Source organism: Rhamphochromis longiceps, linkage group LG9 (genome assembly GCF_057381845.1).
Source record: "Rhamphochromis longiceps isolate RC_006_pf linkage group LG9, R_longiceps_female_GT1.1, whole genome shotgun sequence".
NCBI lineage: Eukaryota > Metazoa > Chordata > Actinopteri > Cichliformes > Cichlidae > Rhamphochromis > Rhamphochromis longiceps.
The window spans coordinates 20,385,469-20,403,535 of record NC_140565.1 but is presented as its reverse complement, the minus strand read 5'-3'; the positions used below and the strand labels follow the sequence as shown (position 1 = coordinate 20,403,535).

The window sequence follows — 18,067 nt, the reverse complement described above, 5'->3', positions numbered from 1 at the left end:
TGTGTAGGTTCCTAGTCAATCAGGTCATGGTCGTCTTAAGAGAGGCAGCTGGACTCCTTTAAAACATTTCACTTCTCATCCAAGAGGTTTGTTCAGCTTGAAAAACAAAAAGGTGGAGAGTCCCAGCTATTTAAACCCTAGTGGAGGTTGTTCTCTATGGACGTGGTAGCTGACCTACCTACTATTAATCATGAGCTAAGGTTTGAAAAACCGCATGTGTCATTACCAACAGGGGTTCCAAGTAAAACCACTGGCATCATGGGAGAGTGTCTGCATCTAAATTTCACTCTTTCATGGATGCCAGCATATGCTTGTCAAATAAAGCCTGATTTTAGTTTAGTTTTCCTTCTATAAACAGAGATATTTCTAAACTGGAAATGTTCAAACTTTCAAACTGGCGCAGAAAAAAATTCAAAGGGTATTAAGTGTCTGATGGTTCAAATTTCCTGGAAGGACGATCATTACAGTATACTGTAAAATGAAACAGTGCATGTACATATTATACTAGAGACTACATAACCACCGCACCAGAGGTGTAAGCACATTTTGCAAGGCACTCATTATACATTAAGACAGTTTTATAAACCTTCGTATATGTGAGATAAGGAAACCAATGAACAGCCTCAAACATAAACGAACAGATGGAGATACAGACTGTATTTGCAGATTACAGCTCCACCACAAATCAAACTTCCATATTAAAGCGAGACTGCTCAGCAAGGAAAAACAGTCAAGTAAGTAAGACTGAATGAAGACAGATTAAAAATTAATTGCATCTGCTCACACATTACTCAGCTGTAGGGTTTTCTGAGTACTCAGATGTAACACTGAGGAGGAAAACCCAAAGAAATGGCAAACAGAAGTTCATTCTAATAAATTGGAAATGTGGGTCACGTCTGTCAAATGGAGAAAGAAACTTGTCACAGTGAAGACAAAAAAAAACAATGTATAAAAGTAAAAACATTTTAATTCAATCATTAATAAAACAGATAAAAATAGTAAGAACATTCTGCGTAATAAACATCTTCAGGTATGCTGGGTTGTCCTTCTTGTCACCTCACGTGAGCAGACAATGCAAACCAGCCTTCTCGAGCTCTCTCCTTGTCCATCTATTGACAATGAAGAAAGTCTTTTTTTCAAATCCAAGCAACGACATGTAAATAATGCACATTGTGTGTGTGTGTGTGTGTGTGTGTGTGTGTGTGTGTGTGTGTGTGTGTGTGTGTGTGTGTGTGTATACCTGTGTTTTGCCATCCCTGGTTTCTCTTTCAAAACTGTGAGAAGATGCATCAGAGCCAGCAAACCTGCAGCAAAGATAATTAATCATCTACATCATGTGATCTTCAGTCAGTTCTTCTTCCTGACATCATCACTTTGTGTCTGTTTAAGGTGCTGGAAAAGAAATGGTAAAAAGAACCTTGCTGTTATTTGTCATAACATCCCTCCCTGAGCCGATCTGATACTCACCTCCTCTCACCCTCACCGCCACCACTGTGTGACCGGAGCTCTCGCTCGGGCAGCAGCTCTGATGCCTCCAGGCGTTTCGCTGCAAAAGATGAGGCGTAATGATTTTAAACTGTCATGTGTGCTCCAAACAGACAGCGACATGTTGCTTTTACCCACTGGATTCTGGATTCGGGCTGAAGGCAGAAGCTGGGATCGGGGAGATAGAGGGAGAGACTCTGGCTGAAACACTTTGCTTCTGTTGCTCGATTATTTCCAGCAGTCGACCTCGGGCTGCAGCGCTCTGCCTGTTCAGCTCCAGGAGGCGTTGCTCCACGCTGTTTTCACTGAAAGTGTTGGGTGATGTTGCCTAAGCAAAAAAAACAAAAAAACAACAAAGAACGAGACACACACCGCATGTGAATCATTACTAAATCTGAATGAGGAGGCCACCTAAAGGCTCTGCGCAGTTCATTCCTCGACGCACCTGTCCCATCACGCTATGAAGGGAGGGTCAGAAAGTTAGGCGGAGTCAGGGGAGCCACTACTCCACCTCTAAAAGGTGAGCTGCTCTCAGAGAGCTTCAAACAACCCCTTAAATCTCACCTGTTGAGTCAGCTGTTGTTCTTCAGGAGTCCACACATGCTGGCTCCGCCTCTCTTTACAGCTGGACCCGGACATCCTGCTCTCTGCAGCGCTCTGAGGTGTTACTCTCCCGGTGCTGCTGCAGCTCGACCCTCTTCTCTCATTGCCACTGTCGAGCGATTCTCTGACCCCTGACCCGAGGCCCTTTGCCTGGCTGAGTTGAGCCCTGATAAGATCGGTCTCTTTGCTCAGCTGAGCAATCTCAGCTAGCACTGTGCCCGGAGACCTCTGTGAGCGAAGAGGGTCAGAGGTCAGCGATAGCGAGGAAGCAGAGGGAAGCTGAACTAGGGGCAGACTGCTGAGACTAGAGTCTGAGCTGTGAGCGCGGAGGTCCCCATAGGAGCGCAGGAGATCCGCAGCAGGAAGCTGCTGGTGCGGTGGCGCAGGACAAGTTGCTGTGGAAGAACGAGAAACAAAAATTAGCTGCCTCAAGGTGAATCATTTCTGTGCTGAATATTTGAAATCAGATAATAATTTTGGAAGTGAGAAAGTTACCAGGAACATGCTGAAAGTGGTCCCGCTGTTGAGGTGGTGAGAGGAGGACGGCAGAAGAAACAGGTACTCGCTCAGCACCCGTCGCAGACTGACAGCCTGTATACCAACAGTTCACCAAAATATAAACCATTTTCACCATTTACCAAATTCCTCTGGACAGAATATACACAGACAGACTGCACAAACCTGCAACTTTAACCTCAGAGTGTGGGGTTTGGCCACTGTGTTCACTCAGCAGTCCGAGCCCTCCCATCGCCAACACCACTGTGTCCAACTTCCGCTCCAGCTCTGCTGTCCGCTGCTGTAACCCTGCCTGAGAGGCACATCGTCACCAACTCATGATTTATCAGCATAGATGGAGTAACAATAACCTAAGCCCAGTCCCACCTGCAGGGTTGTAGCCTCCTCTCTCAGAGTCATGGTTTCAGCAGTGAGAGCATCAATGAGCCTCTGCTGCTCTTTCAGCTCCTCCTCCAGTTTTCTCCTCTCCTGTGCCGCCTCCTGAGCTTTATCTTCCCTCTAACACATTACAGGCAGACAGTGATTTAAACACATATAGCAGACTGCAAATATTTGCATCAAAGCAAACCTGCCCTACAATTTAAAAACTAATTATATTTATTAATGTGTGAAGACCCCTGAAAAAGATAAGAACTGTGCTTCAGCATATTTACATGAGACTTTCAGCATTAGTGATGCTAAATCAGTAATAGTAACAAACATTTTACAGATCAAGCATTTCTAAAATGTGGTTTTGCTGCTATCTAAAGATTTCAAACTAGGAATTCGTGTCTCCTTGCATCCCCATCGATGACATGACTTTTTAAATAAAACCAACATTTAATAAGAAATGAATGTATCCTATAAACTAAAAGATGCAGTGATAATGGTACCACGATCTTATTTTTTGTTTATGTGAGTAAAGCCTGCATGGATTATCTTTAGTTTGAATAATAATCTCCACAAGCTTGTGTGACAAAACCTTTTTTGATATCTGGCAGTACCTTTTTAAGGAGGTGCACCAAACGTCCCAGTGTAGAGACCAAGGCCACAGAAAATCCAGTAAGGCTTTGTGTTCTGTGCTTTTTGGGACTCTGTGCAGATGTTGGTGCTGTATCAGGGCTCAGTGCGTCCAAATCCGACTCCACCTGACCCAACATGGCCTGCAGCAGGCCCAGACTGGACTGATCCCCGCTGAGAGAGGCAACAGAGGAGCCGTCCAGCTCTGAACCCTGGGAAACACACTTCCTGCCTCTGCTGGTGTGATTACCGATCCAGTCTGTTCAGCATATAAAAGAACAACAACAGACATGATCTCATCTCCAAACAGAGTATTTCATTTTGGAGAAAATCCATCCCTTGCAGATATTACCTGACTTGCTCTGAGGCGGTTCAGAATTAAGAACCTGAGAAACCAGGACTGATGTTTCCTCTCTGGCGTCCTCCGACTGACTCTGTCTGGACCGAACACGCTGAACAGCCACGGTGGCATTGAGAGCTGAAATGACATTAGATAAGTGTTTATTTTCACGTCTAATGCCAGATTGTAATAAATGATTTCTTGATCACTACTTAAAATAAATATAACACACTTCTAATGGCACTAAGACCTTCTGATTATCTGTTTATCTTACCTCTCTGAGCTGGTGCCCTGTCTGATGTACAGGGTGTCACGGGACTATTATCCTTGTCTCCACGGTGACAGCTGTGATGATGACCTTTGTGTTGCTGTGACACTCTAGCCCGAGGCTGCGCCTTCATTTTTTGTACATTGACCCTGCAAAAAAGCGTTATGAGCAATCTAATAGTGACAGCAGCATCTCTGTCACTGTTGTAGTGTATAACAGTTAGCAGGGATTAGCACCTTCGGATTACATGATACTCTGAACTGGTTGAAGGACGGGCATCGTCTCTGTGGTCGTCCTCTGAAGCTTCCAGTTCATTAAGAGCCTGAAATAAATCATTGTAATTGTGTAAAATGCAAATAAAAACTCAAAACGGTGTATAGTATTTTAAAATACACTTTTTTTAATCAGTGTAAGCATTGGATATGTTACCTCTGGAGTGTTTTCTGTTAAATATAGGGTTTAGATCATTAAAAGAAATAAAATAAACTAATAAGCATAGTTGTTGTTCTTTAGATTATACATTGCACATGCTGTATTATGAAGCTACTAATGACAGTCTCAATAACACACACACACCTCTTGATCCATCATTGACTGGCTGAGGAGAGACAGATGAGTTGGACGATCTGGTCTTTGAAGAACAGGCAGTTCTGAGTCAGAGTCACAGTTTGGAGCCACAGTCACTCTGGGGTGTCCTGAGGAAAAACATTTAGACATAAAGCAATACTTATGCAACCATCAGAGAGAATTTGTAGCTCTTCAAAATGAAAATACTGGGACAAACACCCAATGTTCAACAATCGGGTATCTCAATGACATAAAGCAATGGACAAGAAGTTATTCTATCTAGTCACTGCATCTGTTTATCTGCACACAAAACAAGTTGCCAGATACCGGTGTGCCTGCGTGGAGCATCTCCAAACAGGTCTTTGACCACAGCCAGGGCTTTGTCAGAACGGGCCAACACATCCTGCAGCAGCAGCTGATCAGAGAAAACCTGCAGCAACGCCACACAACTGAGTTTAACTCAACACTGTAAGAGCCACTAAAAAGATACAGATACACGTGCAATGCTGAAACTGAAAAATCAGGAACAGAGCAAATATATATATTCTCACAGCACTGTACTTACCTCCCTGATGATGCTGAGACTGGCCTGGTCCAGGGGTGCAGGGCTCCCTGCGTGCCTGAGACGTCGTTTCAGGGCTTTCTCTTTCAGCTCCCACTGAGCTGCTGCTTTGTTGTGAGACTTGTGGAGCTCATGCCGATGACTCTGAACCAGAAGAACAATCAGACAATCTTGAGACCAAGGTACAGTAAATAACACTTAAAAAATAAAAAGTGCAAATGTTCTTGCACCTTACCAGCTCCGCAGGTGTCAGCTTGTGCACAGAGAGGTCGTTGACAGTGCTCTGAAACCAAAACGCTGAGAAGTTAGACAGGCTAAATAAAGGAACTTATAAAAGGTTAGCTTGAATGTTTGTTTTTTTACACCATGAACATGTTTCTTTAGTTTAGCAAGAAATTAGATTCCTTGATGATCTGAGTAACCTCTAGAAAACAAATAATCTCTCCTCATACCTTTCTATTTCAGATTATGGTAGAGAAGATTCACAGCAAGCAAGAGTAGACTGTCTTCTAATTGCACAGAAATATGTACAAGTACAAGACTGCTTGCTTAGTTGTGACTGGCCTTCATATGTCTCTAGTATTTGTTCAGCTGTCAATACTCACCACCCACTCTCTTCTTTGAGCTGCTGCCTTCTTGGGGCGAACAGGCCTTTTTCCTTTGGCGTGCTGCTGTGGACGCCCCACTCTCACAAACGACATCTGCTCACAAACAATACGACAAGGAGACTTCGTTAAGGCTGCACACGTTTCATTTACCAAAAGTGTTTAGTATGTAACAACAAGCTAGCTGTTAACTCTCATTCCCATGGCGAAGCTTCTGTAACTTTCACTAAACTAGGATGTACGGCTGAGCTATCTTAGGCTAAAAGGCAAGTTAAAACTGAAAAAACATACTTTTTACAACGTGGAGCTCCGGTTAATAAAGAGAAACGCCCACCAAGCTGTCTTTAGACGCCGTTTTAAAGGCTGGTGACAAATAATAGCATCAAAACCACCTCTTCAGTTTGTGAGACATTTTTCAACAGTTGCGCGCCACTTCCTGTGCCGTTTCCACGGATACCGCTTCAAACAGTGGAGCATCACGGGAAATGAAGTGCTGCTGGGAAAGGTGGCGAATCCTTTTCATTAGGCGGCAAAAAATGCCCCCTGTCGGTGATTTAGGGTCAATGTGAGATACTTTATTTTTATTACTGGTTAGTTTATATCTGAGGTTTTTATTTTGAGTGATAAAATTGCTTTTACATCGTAAATCCCTGAGACTAATTTCCACCCATTTACCCTGTTTGCACTCTCTTCTTCACCTCTCGTGTGTTCTCTCTGTTGCTTTGGATGGCTGATCGTAAGTATTTAAACTCATCCACCTTCACTACCTCTGCTCCCCACTCACACTACAGATTACAATGTCGTTTGTGAACATCATGGTTCGGAGCAGATCCCCGATGCAATCCCAGAAATAAGCTTTAAAGAAGACCACAACAATTTTCTTTGAATGTTCCAGACATGCTGGTAAAATAAAAAATTAAAAACTAGGCTAAAAATATACATGTGAAATTATATCGTGCACTTTTAAAACAGTTACAATTCAATCAAAAATATTGATGTGATTTTAATTTCTTTGTCAGTCTGATCAAAAAATTTGCCTTTGATAAATACGTTCATATCGCAATAAAAATACAATGATAGTAAACTGAATTTTAAAAAACTGATTCAAAATTAAATAGAAATAAAAATCTTAGAGATGTTTTCTGAATGAAGGTGAGGTTCTTGAAAAATCTTGTCTAAGGCTATTTGTCTCGGCCTTATGAGAACATCCCCGCTCTTCAAATGTTATTTAAATTAACCTTCAGGAAAAAAAAAAAAAAAAAAAAAACTTATGGAAACTTTCACTAGTTGTTGCTAACTTTCCCAAATAACCGCCATACAAAAAATAAAAACTTTGCATTAATATCTGGAATCACCACTAGATGGCAATGTCACTATTTAAATGTCTGCTGGTGTTGGCGCAGACGTGTCCAACTGTCAAATGTTTCATCTGCTCTTAACCAGAGAGGAACTGATAGGGTTTATTTATTTATTTTTATATCGCACAAGGCTCAGACTGAACTGGTTTAGGTTGCACTGTGGGGTAAGTTCACTCAAAAAAATTAACGCTGTAGGATAGCCTGACAATTGCGACAAACCAACAACAATATTTAACTGGACACATGGTGTCTTTCCTTCAAGGTAGTAGCATTTTAATAGTAGTTTATAGTATAATAATAATAACAACAAATTCAAATAGTCTATCTGTATACCTGGAAATCGGTGTAACATATGAATAATGTATTTTAAGCCAAACTGCAGGTTTTTTTTTCACTGAGAAAAATCCCTTTGACCTCAAGTTAAAAATTTAAGATCCAATCTGGACGACTGTTGCCAGAAAAGACGGTCGGGTGATATATCTTCTTATTTTACTTTTTTAAAAATATCAACTAAATTGCAGCATTTTGACCAGTGGTATGTAGTTTGTTGGTATTCCCTGTATATCTACTCTGGTTGTTACAGTGAGGTGTGGATTTGCATCTGACTTTTTACACGCCCCTCTCACTCTGACACAGGGTGGGTTAGATTCTGTGGGCTTCAGTTCAAGACTGACACAGATTTGGTTGACTGACTTCTGACACTCAACAATGCAGGCCAAGCCACAAAAGTTTGAAACGTTATCTTTACGCACGGAGCTGGCTGTGAGAGGACTCGAGGGTGACAGCAGCTGCGCGCCCATGGATCAGGCTACAAGTGTTAGTTTCTCTGGATCCCCGAGGAAAGTCATTTGAAGAGTTCAGCCTCGCTGCAGTGCCAAAGGAAATCCATTAGTTTTTCTACACTGGATTTACCAGACCTCCGAGGGTTTGCAACTGGAATATCAGTCAAACTTATAAATTCATATATTTTCTGACTTTTTTTTAGTAGTAGTATCCATTTGTTTTTTGTGCATCTCCTGAATAACCGGAGTCACTTTTGGAGAATTACGCACGCGATTTCTCTAACAAATGACAGCCTCTAAGTGGTTTGTGGCTCCTGCATTGCATCCCCTCTGCTCCCTTCATCGGACCGACCCAGCGTATCACCCCCCTCACCAGCTTAGACGCGGGGAGTAAAAGCCTCTCAGTCTCTTCCAGTGCGCCAGCGTGCGGCCGCGGGCCACCTGGCCGAGAATGTGGGGAGGAGGTTTCCCGATGTCTGTCACCGCGATTGTGACTCTGCTGTTGGTCATTATTGACGTGAAAGCGAGCGGGGAGTTTTGCCACGGCTGGCGGGACTCCCAGGGTGTCTGGAAAGAGGGCTTTCAGTGCCCGGAGAAGATAGACGGAGTGGACGCGATAATCTGCTGCGGGAAATGCGAGCTGCGCTACTGCTGCTCCAGCACGGATGCGCGGCTTGATCAGGGGAGCTGCGATAACGACCGACAGTCACCGGAGCCCGGGACAAACAACAAGGAGAACAAGGACTCCGGTGCAGGTACAAGACCATAACTAATTCCGCTAATATTATGAGTAGTATTGAAAGAAGAGCGCTTAAACATGTGAAGAGCAAAGCGCAAACAGAATAAAAACTAAATGTTTGGGGGGGTTCTTTAAGTTAAACTCTTGTATAGGAAGTTTCATAGTTAAATCCCCTGTGTTCTGTAGACTTACGTGTGATTCATATGAGAGAGACACTGAGATAACGTCGGTGCACTAAAACTGCCTGACCTGTTGCTTCAGTGGGGAGAGTGCAGTCTTTGTTCACTTCAGAATTTACAGTCTCAGTAAAACCTTTTTGATTTTATTCATTCCATATAAATCTTACCATACTGTATCCCATAAGCCAACCTCATACACACCCCACTGCTTATGTACAGGATGCCTTGAATTTGATATTGTAAATATCATTTAATATGACCTGCTGGGAGCTTTGGTTTCCTCTCATAAACCCAGCAGACTCACAGTATCTCCCTGTTAAAAGCTGCATCTGCTGGCTGGCAAGCGACAGCTGCACGGACACAGCAGACTCCTCCAAAAAACCGGTTAACTGCCCTCACAAATGGCAAACTGTGCCGTGCTGCTGCACTTTATAAATAGCCGTGTTTGTTCTTTAACAGTGCAAGAGAGGGGCCGGGCTCAGATCACGCCGTCCCCACGGGGATCAAGTTTGGACTTGACCGGATCTTGGACAGTGTAGCTCACGAAGGGTGCTGACAGCTCTGTTCATTAAAAAGAAGAAAAAACACACGCAATTTGCGTTATTTCCTCTCAGCAGGCTCGTGGAGTCTCTTTCTGTTGGCCAAGCTGCTACTGTAATCTAACCACTCCATGTCTCTGTGGTATCTGTGGGCTTTGAGGCCCTCACACTCAGGTCATGCTTCAAACTAGAAGCTCACATATAAGAGGCATCAATGCCAAAACCAGAGGCAAAGTATGACCCACATTTTCCAACTTTTACCGTGGATTGGGTGACAGACCTCTCCCCCTCTGGCCCCTCATTCATCACTGCTTACATTCCCATAAGTTAATCTACTGTAAAGTCTCTTGAAAGTGCACCATATCACGAAAGAAACATACTAGACATGAGAGAAAAGTGCAATACATGTTTCCTCAGAGGATACCCTGCCCTCTCCAGCTACAATCTGTCATTTGCTAATACTGTCACAGCTTATCACTACAGGAAGCAATATATACATTTCATTCATAGGCCTCCAGCCAAAATTACTTAAAGGAAAACCTTTTTTTCTTACAAAAAGAAGAAGTGTTTTTATTCATCCACAGCCCAGTTCACTTTGTGCATTTTACACATTTTTCATGTGCATGCAGCCTATTCATCATCTCAAAGAGATACACATAGTGCAGTGTTGGGGGAATAACACAAAGGAAATTATTAATGTGCTGAACATGAAGGAACATATGGTATTTGGGAACAGGAGAAAGCCCATGGGATAGGCTGAAGGAAGGGTCCAATCAGCCAGCCAGCCACGAAGAATCTGCCCAAAACAAGAGCTTAGCAGAGGGGGCTGCCACAGCTCGACTACAGCAACAGGTGTGGACGAATGACAGGGAACAATAGGAGGATGGGGGACAACTGCCATGTGCACAAAAAAATGCCTCAAAAGAAAGAAGTAAAGAATAAAGTTAGTTTTTTTTTCAAATTTATGTGAGTACTAGGTGGGGTTTAGTGCTCAGTGTCCACATGAAGTGGCTTAAAATTAAAAGTGTTTCAGCAGGAAATACTTGTAAATATTACAACCAGTAAGGAGGCTCTGTGGATCCTCTATCAAATGTTAGTTAGTAACTGGTGAATTCTTAGCTTTTTTATTTAACCGCCTAAGACCCGAACTCTTCCATGACATGCATTTTTAATTTCTCTTTGATATTTGGGCTGATTGGGACCTGATGAATGTAAAAACAAAGAATTGCCAGATTTTTTTTACCTGATTTTTGTTTCTGACAAAAATGAGATGCACATATGAGGATATTTGTTTAAAATTTTAATCGAACAGTGGCAGTATAATGGCCTCGTAAGTGGATATCAGGCCCGAAATTTAGTACTTTGGTCAAGACAACACAAAATGTGATGTGATCTCCATGTCCTAGGAGGTTAAAGCTGCACTTCACTTTATCTGTTGCTTTGGATATCTGCAAAGCCAATCACACACAGCCTCTGCTGCACTTTGTGTTAACTGGTATTCTAAGAAGCTAAAGTAACATTAGTTAACTCTATACCTGATAAAAATCACCTTGTGGCCATGTCAGCATCACGAAATCAGCCTTTAGCTCAATGCTCAAAGCACAGCTGTGCCTCTGTACCGACTGACCGGCATGGAAACATGCTCTCAGTATTGTTTCTTCTTTTCCACTCCATTAATCATCTCTTGACCTTCCAGATTTATCTTGTGACCCCCTTCAGGGGCTAACGACCCCTATGAGAGGACCCAAAGGCCTAAACTCCCTGACTCTACAGATTCAGTTTCAGCAGCTACAACAACCACAAGATTCAAACTGATCCATTACCAGCGATGTAATAATGAAATATACAAAAAGTGAGGCTCATATGGTAGCTGATTTTTTGATTGCTGTGTACAGTAAAGAGCTTATTTACTACTGTGCATTAACTTTTTAGGACCTTTATTCACTCCATTAATGATTTACCATACAGTGTTTGGGAAAGTAGCTCTAATAGCAGTGAAGTCAGGGGTAAAGCAACACAAGGAGAAAGTCCTTGAAATGACTACTCCTCATTAGCATTGCATAAAAAGGGAGTGGAGGTAGAGATGTTGAGGTGGAGGCCATATAAGTACAGGAAAGATGGCACAGAGAGGCTCCCTGGTACATTTCTGCTCTTGTAACTTATACTGTAAATGTTCCTTTTACAACCTGTTTACTGTGAGGTGTGCAGCTGTGTGGTGCAGAAGCCTCTTAAGTTAACACCACTTCTTGTCGAAAGGAAATGGGTCAAGGTCCTGGTTTGTTTCATGTCGGCGTGCCTCTGCCTCTGCTCTTGTTACCAAGACCTTGCTGCCTCTGCCCATGAGTGATCTCCTGCTCTTAACAGCTTCCATGCAGTAATCCTTTTAATACCTTGCCACGTTTGATGAGCATTTTGGAAAAAAAAAATCAAAGTCCCATGGATGCATTTCAAAGAGCTCACAGACAAAAGGAAACTAGAGCCAGTTTGCCACCTCTCTCCCTCTCTTTCTCTCTCTCTCCGGCATACAGTTACACCTCGTAATACACGGACACATTCAAAGTGGAAAATAACTACACCCAGTGGGAACAATAAAACACAACTAATCACTTGTAATGTAACATGGTCGTTATTGTGCTTTGAAAGGTGTTTGTGGTAGTGAGCATGGGAATGAGCGACTGAGGGAAACACCTCATCGGCGGTGACCTCATCTTGAATGTCTCCCTGTTTCAGCCTTCAATGCTTTACCGAAAACGAAGAGTCAGGAAAAACTGTTCCTACTGTTGATCGCGCTTTAGGCTTGTTTTTGGAGCTTTTCCTGCTCACTTCACAAAATTTACAGACTGACACTGAGTTCTTCTCGCATAATAATGTGCCAAAGCTTCTACCTGCTCACACAGACATCTCCTATTTGACCCAGCAATTTATAGTCTGATTGGTGGAACTGTGAGAGTTACACAAATACGTAGTTGTTGAGAGTATGATTTGCTGCGTTAAGCAGAAACAAAGAAAAGGTCAGTGAGAAGGAGCTGGTTTATTCCTCTGATTTAAAGAGCTGAATAACCTCCCATTCAGCTACATTAAATCAGTCCACTTTAATACCTTTCTTTAAGCAGATGCCAAGTACTGTACTTCAACTTGAGTAACTTATTTTCAGAGGATTAGTAAAAAAAAAAAAAAAAAAAATAGGGGTAAGAGGAAAAAAAATGAGAGAGCGAGAAAAGGGTCACAAATGTTGGCTGGCAGCGAGGCTTAAGAATGTCACCAGTACAAATGCACACAGGTCTGTGGGGTTGAAGAGGCCGGGGACACAGTGGGGTGTGCAGGATTAAAACAGATCAAAACAAAGTTAATAACTGCTAATGAGACTCTGGGACTCCCTGGGGACTCAAATCCAGTGTACCTTCTATTTTTCTGCTCCAGTCCTTTGTTTCACTGTCTCATTCAATCACCACTCACATCAAGGAGCCCCTGTGCAGATAAGCAAGACATGTGAGCATGCAAGGCAGCACAGCTTAACAGGCAATAGTTTTTTTCACTAATCGCATGTTTTACAGCTGTTTTACATCTGCTCCGATGGCCGCCCCTCCCTGAGCCTGGTTCTGCCGGAGTTTTCTTCCTGTTAAAAGGGAGTTTTTCCTTCCCACCGTTGCCAAAGTGCTTGCTCATAGGGGGTCATATGATTGTTGGGTTTTTCTTTGTATGTATTATTGTAGGGTCTACCTTACAATATAAAGTGACAAATTGGTGCTGTAGAAATAAAAACGAATTGGATTAATGTCAGTTTAATGGCAATGTCTCTTCTTCTTTTCTCTCTGTAGTTCCCATCTACGTGCCATTCCTCATCGTGGGCTCAGTGTTCGTGGCTTTCATCGTGGTGGGCTCTGTGGTCGCTGTGTGCTGCTGCCGGTGTCTCCGACCCAAGCAGGAACTGTCCTCTGGAGGCACGACAGGAGGTGGGGCTGGCGGTGGTGGGCGCCTCCTGGAAACCATCCCTATGATGGCGAGCACCTCCAGGGGTTCCTCATCCCGCCAGTCCAGCACAGCCACCTCATCCAGCTCGTCCGCTCCAGCCGCTGTCCCCCGCACTGCCCCTCCTCCAGTCATGCGGGCTCAGGCCTCCTGCTGCCTGCCCCCTGATGCCAGCGTCTTTGTCAACATGCCCACCAACTTCTCTGTACTCAACTGTCAGCAGGCTACCCAAATCATGCCTCACCAGGGACAGTTCCTGCATCCGCAGTACATCGGCTATGCCCACCCCATGTCCTCTACCGCAGCCTACTTGGACCCCACTCAAGGGGGCTACAGACCCCTCCAGTCACCCTGCCCTCCTCCCACTGCTGGCTCCAGTGTCACCAGTGATCAGAAACACCCTCCAGTGACAGTGTGACGAGGGCCCAACCAGCAGACCACTCTACCACTTTATTTTCAAAGATTAACTTGTCAAGTTTAACCTGTGAGGGCTGCAGCAGACAGACCTTTGGGCACACTGCCAGAGTGGGGGGGGGGTTAAAAAAAAAAAAAAAAAGAAGGCAAGGAGTCAGACTCACATGAAGGACTCATAAAGCTGTTCCTGGTAGCTGGACCTGCCCTGTAACTGTGTGTGGTTTGTGTCTGTTTTGTATGAAAGGTGGAACGAGCTAGGCTCAGCCTGCGATGCGTAAGGCAGATGCATAAATATCCTCTCACTGGATGCAAAGACAAAACTGCATCTCGGAGGGTTGTGCAGCCCTGATGAGTAATAATGCACAGTTCACTGCAGCCCGGAGATCAAGTAAAGGCTGCATGTGTTTGTGTTTGCATGGATGTATGTGAGAAAAAGATTTGCAAGCTTATATGTACAGGAATGAGCGATGACTGGATGATTTATAGCAGCGGACTGTATGAAAAATGGACATTCAAGCAAAAACAATATATGACCACATGCTGTGTTTATGCCATGTGCACATCTGTGCTTGTGAATGATTGTGAGTGGTTTATATAATACAGTATATTTTTGTTTGCGCTGAAAGTACGAGGAAAGAAAGCATGTGGATAGATATTTGTACTGTTCGTGTGCGAGTCCGAGAGAGTGTGAAGTGTGGAGGGATGCGGTGGCCTTGTGAGTAACTGTGAGTGTAACTGTGTGTAATGGGAAATGCAGGTGGTGTGATGTGAAAGGCAGTCGCGATCTCCCTGTAGGCCATTTAAAATCTAATGAAGTGAGCACAGGACACAGACTGTGACGCTCCACCCTACTATCCAACCCCCCCGCCTGCCACCCAGAAAGCAAAAAAAAAAAGAAACAAAGAAATACAAAACCCCCAGAAACACATTCAGAAATCCCCCCAAAATTAGATCTATTCACAAGGCAGGCCGTTAATGTTCCTTGGACGTGTGAGTGTGCGACAGAGAAGTGAGAGGAAGTTCTCTGAGCATTACAGTTAATTATATAGCAACCCCCCCCAAAAAACCCCCAAAAATGCCAGCTGCCCCCTTCACTTCTCTCCCGCGAGGTGTGTGTGTGTACTTCACACCACCACAGTTCAGTGCATTAGCACGGGCAGCTCCGGGGCAGCTCTGAGTCATTATTTTCCACTTAGGAAGGGCAAGGAAGTGGCCGCTTTGGTTGTTAATCTGTAAAAATAAGCGAAAGTTGCTGAATTTTCTGCCGCTCTGTGTAGCGGTGTAAAGCTGTGCCACTGTAACCGAGGAACGTGCAGCTCGAGGAATGTGCTGCTCCACCGAGCGTGCAGCCCGACATGTCCTTTAGTACCGAAACTGGTTTGCTTGCGCACCTCATCTGTACTCCAAGCACAATGTCTGTAAGATTCATTGGGGAACTTATGTGACGTGTGGGGGGGGGGGGGGGAATAATAGTAAGAGAGTGTGTGAAATTGTGGAATTATTTTAGATCGAATGCATTTGCTCCACCTGAAATACAGTGATTTAATGCAGGAGAGATACTTTTTCATATGAAACTGAAAAAATAAACATATTTTAAAACTGAAAATAGGCTTGCTGTGAGTTTTCTAATAACCAGGAAGGTGAGTGATACTCAAAGCACAGACGCACATTTGGAAACAAAGCCCTGGTTAACAAAAACAAATATGACTGGTTGACTGGGTTGTTTTAATCTCCTTAAAACACTCACGCACTTAAACTACTAGAAACACATTCACAGACTGGTCTACCTCCCACAGAGGACGTCATCCGACACACACACACACGCACACACACAGGAGAAATAATAAACCACAACAATGGACAGTTTAAGAATATGATGATGTGAAAGTGCAGTTTTGGCAAGCTCCTCCAGAAACTCAGCTACAGTAATGTGGAAAGCATATCGTCCCGTTGGAGAGTCACTGGGGAAGAGTTGAAAAGCATAAAGCAGCACCCCGATGGATTCTCCATACTGTAGCAGCTGTAGTTTTTCGGGCTGGGCCACATCCAGGAAGGTGGGTGGGAAAGGGATCTCCAGTTGGGGAGGGTGGTGGTGGTGAATTAATCGGCTAATGGTCTGTCTACAGTCACTCCCTTGGGATTAAAGAAGGAGCGTGGGAGAGGTTTGATTTGGCCAATTTATAAAATGCTAAGCTTTTAATGTTCGCATTGACATTTTCTATATTTTCTTTTCCTTTCCATCCTCTGTGTGAAATATAAACCAAGACTCCTCCAGCTTCCCGGGAGCTACAGTTGGACTCAAAAACCCCTCGCTTTGATTGCAAGAGCACACAGCGCGCAGCCAAAACACAAAGACATTTAGTCAGGCCATGGATTGATTAGATTTAATGATTAGGACAACCCCTCTCGCCCATCCCCTTTCAGTTTTGCATTCCTGAACCAGAGTGTCCTCAACACAGAGCTCACAGACAATGGACTCTACATTCAGACAAACCCCAAAGCTAGAAAAAAAAACAAAAAACAACAACACATGATCCATGCGAGCGTCTCAATCAAATCCCTTCTGGTTGGGTGCCTTTTAGGGCAACTTCAAGTAAAATACTCCCGCTAAGACATGTTTTCACATATGAGTACAAAAGAAACGGGCATTAATGAAAAGAGAAAAAAAATAGAAACAAATACACATTGATGTTTGCTTTAATTTAAAAAAGAGAGAGAGACAGAGAGAAAGAAACAGTCCAGTAAAGAGTGGAAATGCAACAGAAATAAAAGAGGAAGCGCTAATGCCAGTCATGCTGCTTCCACGTCAGCTGACGGTGGTAGACGGGCGACGTCTGGAGTCACGGGAGAGGTCAGAAAATAAAACAAAATGGATTTCTTTAAACTTGCGAAAAGGAGGAGAGGGACACGGAGGCTGCAAAGCGGCTATGAGATGGAGAGATAAGGAAGGAATGAAGGGAGAGCTAAAGCAAGAGGTCTCAGTGGGGTAGGAGGGGCTGTGGCAGGGTTGTGGTCCGGTTTGGTGAGCGTTCTGCCTCAGTGGCATCTCTATGGTGTTTGGCAGTGAGGCTCGATGCTGAGATGTTACGAGAGAGAGAGAGAGAGGGGGCCTGTAGCTGGGGGTGCAGGGCTCTGGCGGGTCCTCGGTATATGCTTCCCACCCTCTAATTTTAAGGAATTCTTCGCGCCTGTATGCGTGTGAGCGAGCGAGCGAGTGCGACTATTTTGACGTCCCCTTCCACATCGGCGCGTGATGACAGACGGGAAATGAGAGGGAACGGTGGATGCGAACGCACATGGATCGACACACGCATGCACACGAACACGGGAGCACCAATGCGTGCAGACACACATGCACAGGCAGACAGAGACGCACTGGGACGCGCACACACACACACGCTTGCGCGCACACACGTAGGCATAAAGCAAACTCAGTCTGAGGGATATACAGATATGAGTAGCAGTCTCTGAGTTTGACTTGTCACGTCTGTGCATGGATATGATTGCTCATGCCTGTGCAGCCTTTGTGAGTTATAACAATGGTTAGTCCATATATCCGGCCTGGTCCCTTCTCCCGAGTCAGTCCTCCAAGCGCCAGCGACGGCCTCCATGCCTGACCATGACTTCCGTCCCTGGCAAGGGGTCAGGTCACTGTCCAGTAAGGCCACAGCAGGGGTCGGTCACCCGGCGTGAGGGTGTCACTTAAGTCTATCTCCGCTGTCACCTTGACAAATTCTTGCTTCAGTGAGCCAAAGCTTTGATCCGGGATGGGGCTAGAGGCTGGGGCGCTGGCGGGTGGTGTCATAAGAGCGCACTACCTGGGATTGAGACACCACACCATGCTCCTCCTGAGAGAAGGCATAGCCATCTGCAGAGAGACAGAGGAGGAGAAGTCCTACTTGTTAAGCCTGTGTGCTGAGTGACAACAAAACTGGGAACACAGAGATGACACAGTGAGACTGTTGGCTTCTATCAGTCTTATGGCTCAGTCACATAAACTCCTTGCAACTAGGAAAAATTGAGATTTTTTTCCTGTGATTTTTTTTTGCATTTAAAAACAACCTCAAGTAGTGCTGGTGATAAACTGGTAGCCCAGAGGCTGAGCATGCATCACCCTCAACCTCTGGGCTACCACTTTTGAT

The 18,067-nt window shown here is 44.3% G+C and overlaps 3 protein-coding genes across 10 annotated transcripts in view; 1 reads left to right on the top strand and 2 right to left on the bottom strand.

The window, feature by feature from the left end:
- Positions 1 to 949: 949 nt before the first annotated feature.
- Positions 950 to 6,411, bottom strand: spice1 (spindle and centriole associated protein 1). Of its 2 annotated transcripts, none has more exons than XM_085418733.1 (18): positions 6,237 to 6,411; positions 5,946 to 6,041; positions 5,576 to 5,623; positions 5,344 to 5,484; positions 5,106 to 5,208; positions 4,788 to 4,906; positions 4,448 to 4,533; positions 4,218 to 4,360; positions 3,956 to 4,081; positions 3,588 to 3,862; positions 2,971 to 3,102; positions 2,770 to 2,896; positions 2,584 to 2,679; positions 2,050 to 2,483; positions 1,624 to 1,813; positions 1,468 to 1,546; positions 1,241 to 1,304; positions 950 to 1,109 (listed from the first exon to the last, which is right to left on the bottom strand). In XM_085418733.1, exons 2-18 carry the CDS (start codon positions 6,039 to 6,041, stop codon positions 1,053 to 1,055), a joined length of 2,316 nt encoding a protein of 771 aa, XP_085274859.1. In that variant the 5' UTR covers positions 6,237 to 6,411; the 3' UTR covers positions 950 to 1,052. The 2 variants fall into 2 exon arrangements, with proteins under 2 accessions (XP_085274859.1, XP_085274860.1); XM_085418734.1 differs by having other exon boundaries at positions 6,280 to 6,382.
- A 1,535-nt stretch (positions 6,412 to 7,946) lies between these two features.
- Positions 7,947 to 15,113, top strand: shisa2b (shisa family member 2b). The gene is made up of 2 exons (XM_085418731.1): positions 7,947 to 8,840; positions 13,361 to 15,113. The coding sequence occupies exons 1-2, from the start codon at positions 8,537 to 8,539 to the stop codon at positions 13,927 to 13,929; spliced, it is 873 nt and encodes a 290-aa protein (XP_085274857.1). The 5' UTR covers positions 7,947 to 8,536; the 3' UTR covers positions 13,930 to 15,113.
- Positions 15,114 to 15,257: 144 nt separating this feature from the next.
- atp8a2 (ATPase phospholipid transporting 8A2) overlaps positions 15,258 to 18,067 on the bottom strand; it is a 58,018-nt gene continuing 55,208 nt past the window's right edge. For all 7 annotated transcript variants that reach the window (XM_085418727.1, XM_085418721.1, XM_085418722.1 and 4 more), the window contains one exon: positions 15,258 to 17,793. In XM_085418727.1, the coding sequence (XP_085274853.1) occupies positions 17,699 to 17,793 (95 nt within the window). In that variant the 3' untranslated portion in view covers positions 15,258 to 17,698. The remainder of the gene's footprint in view (positions 17,794 to 18,067) is intronic.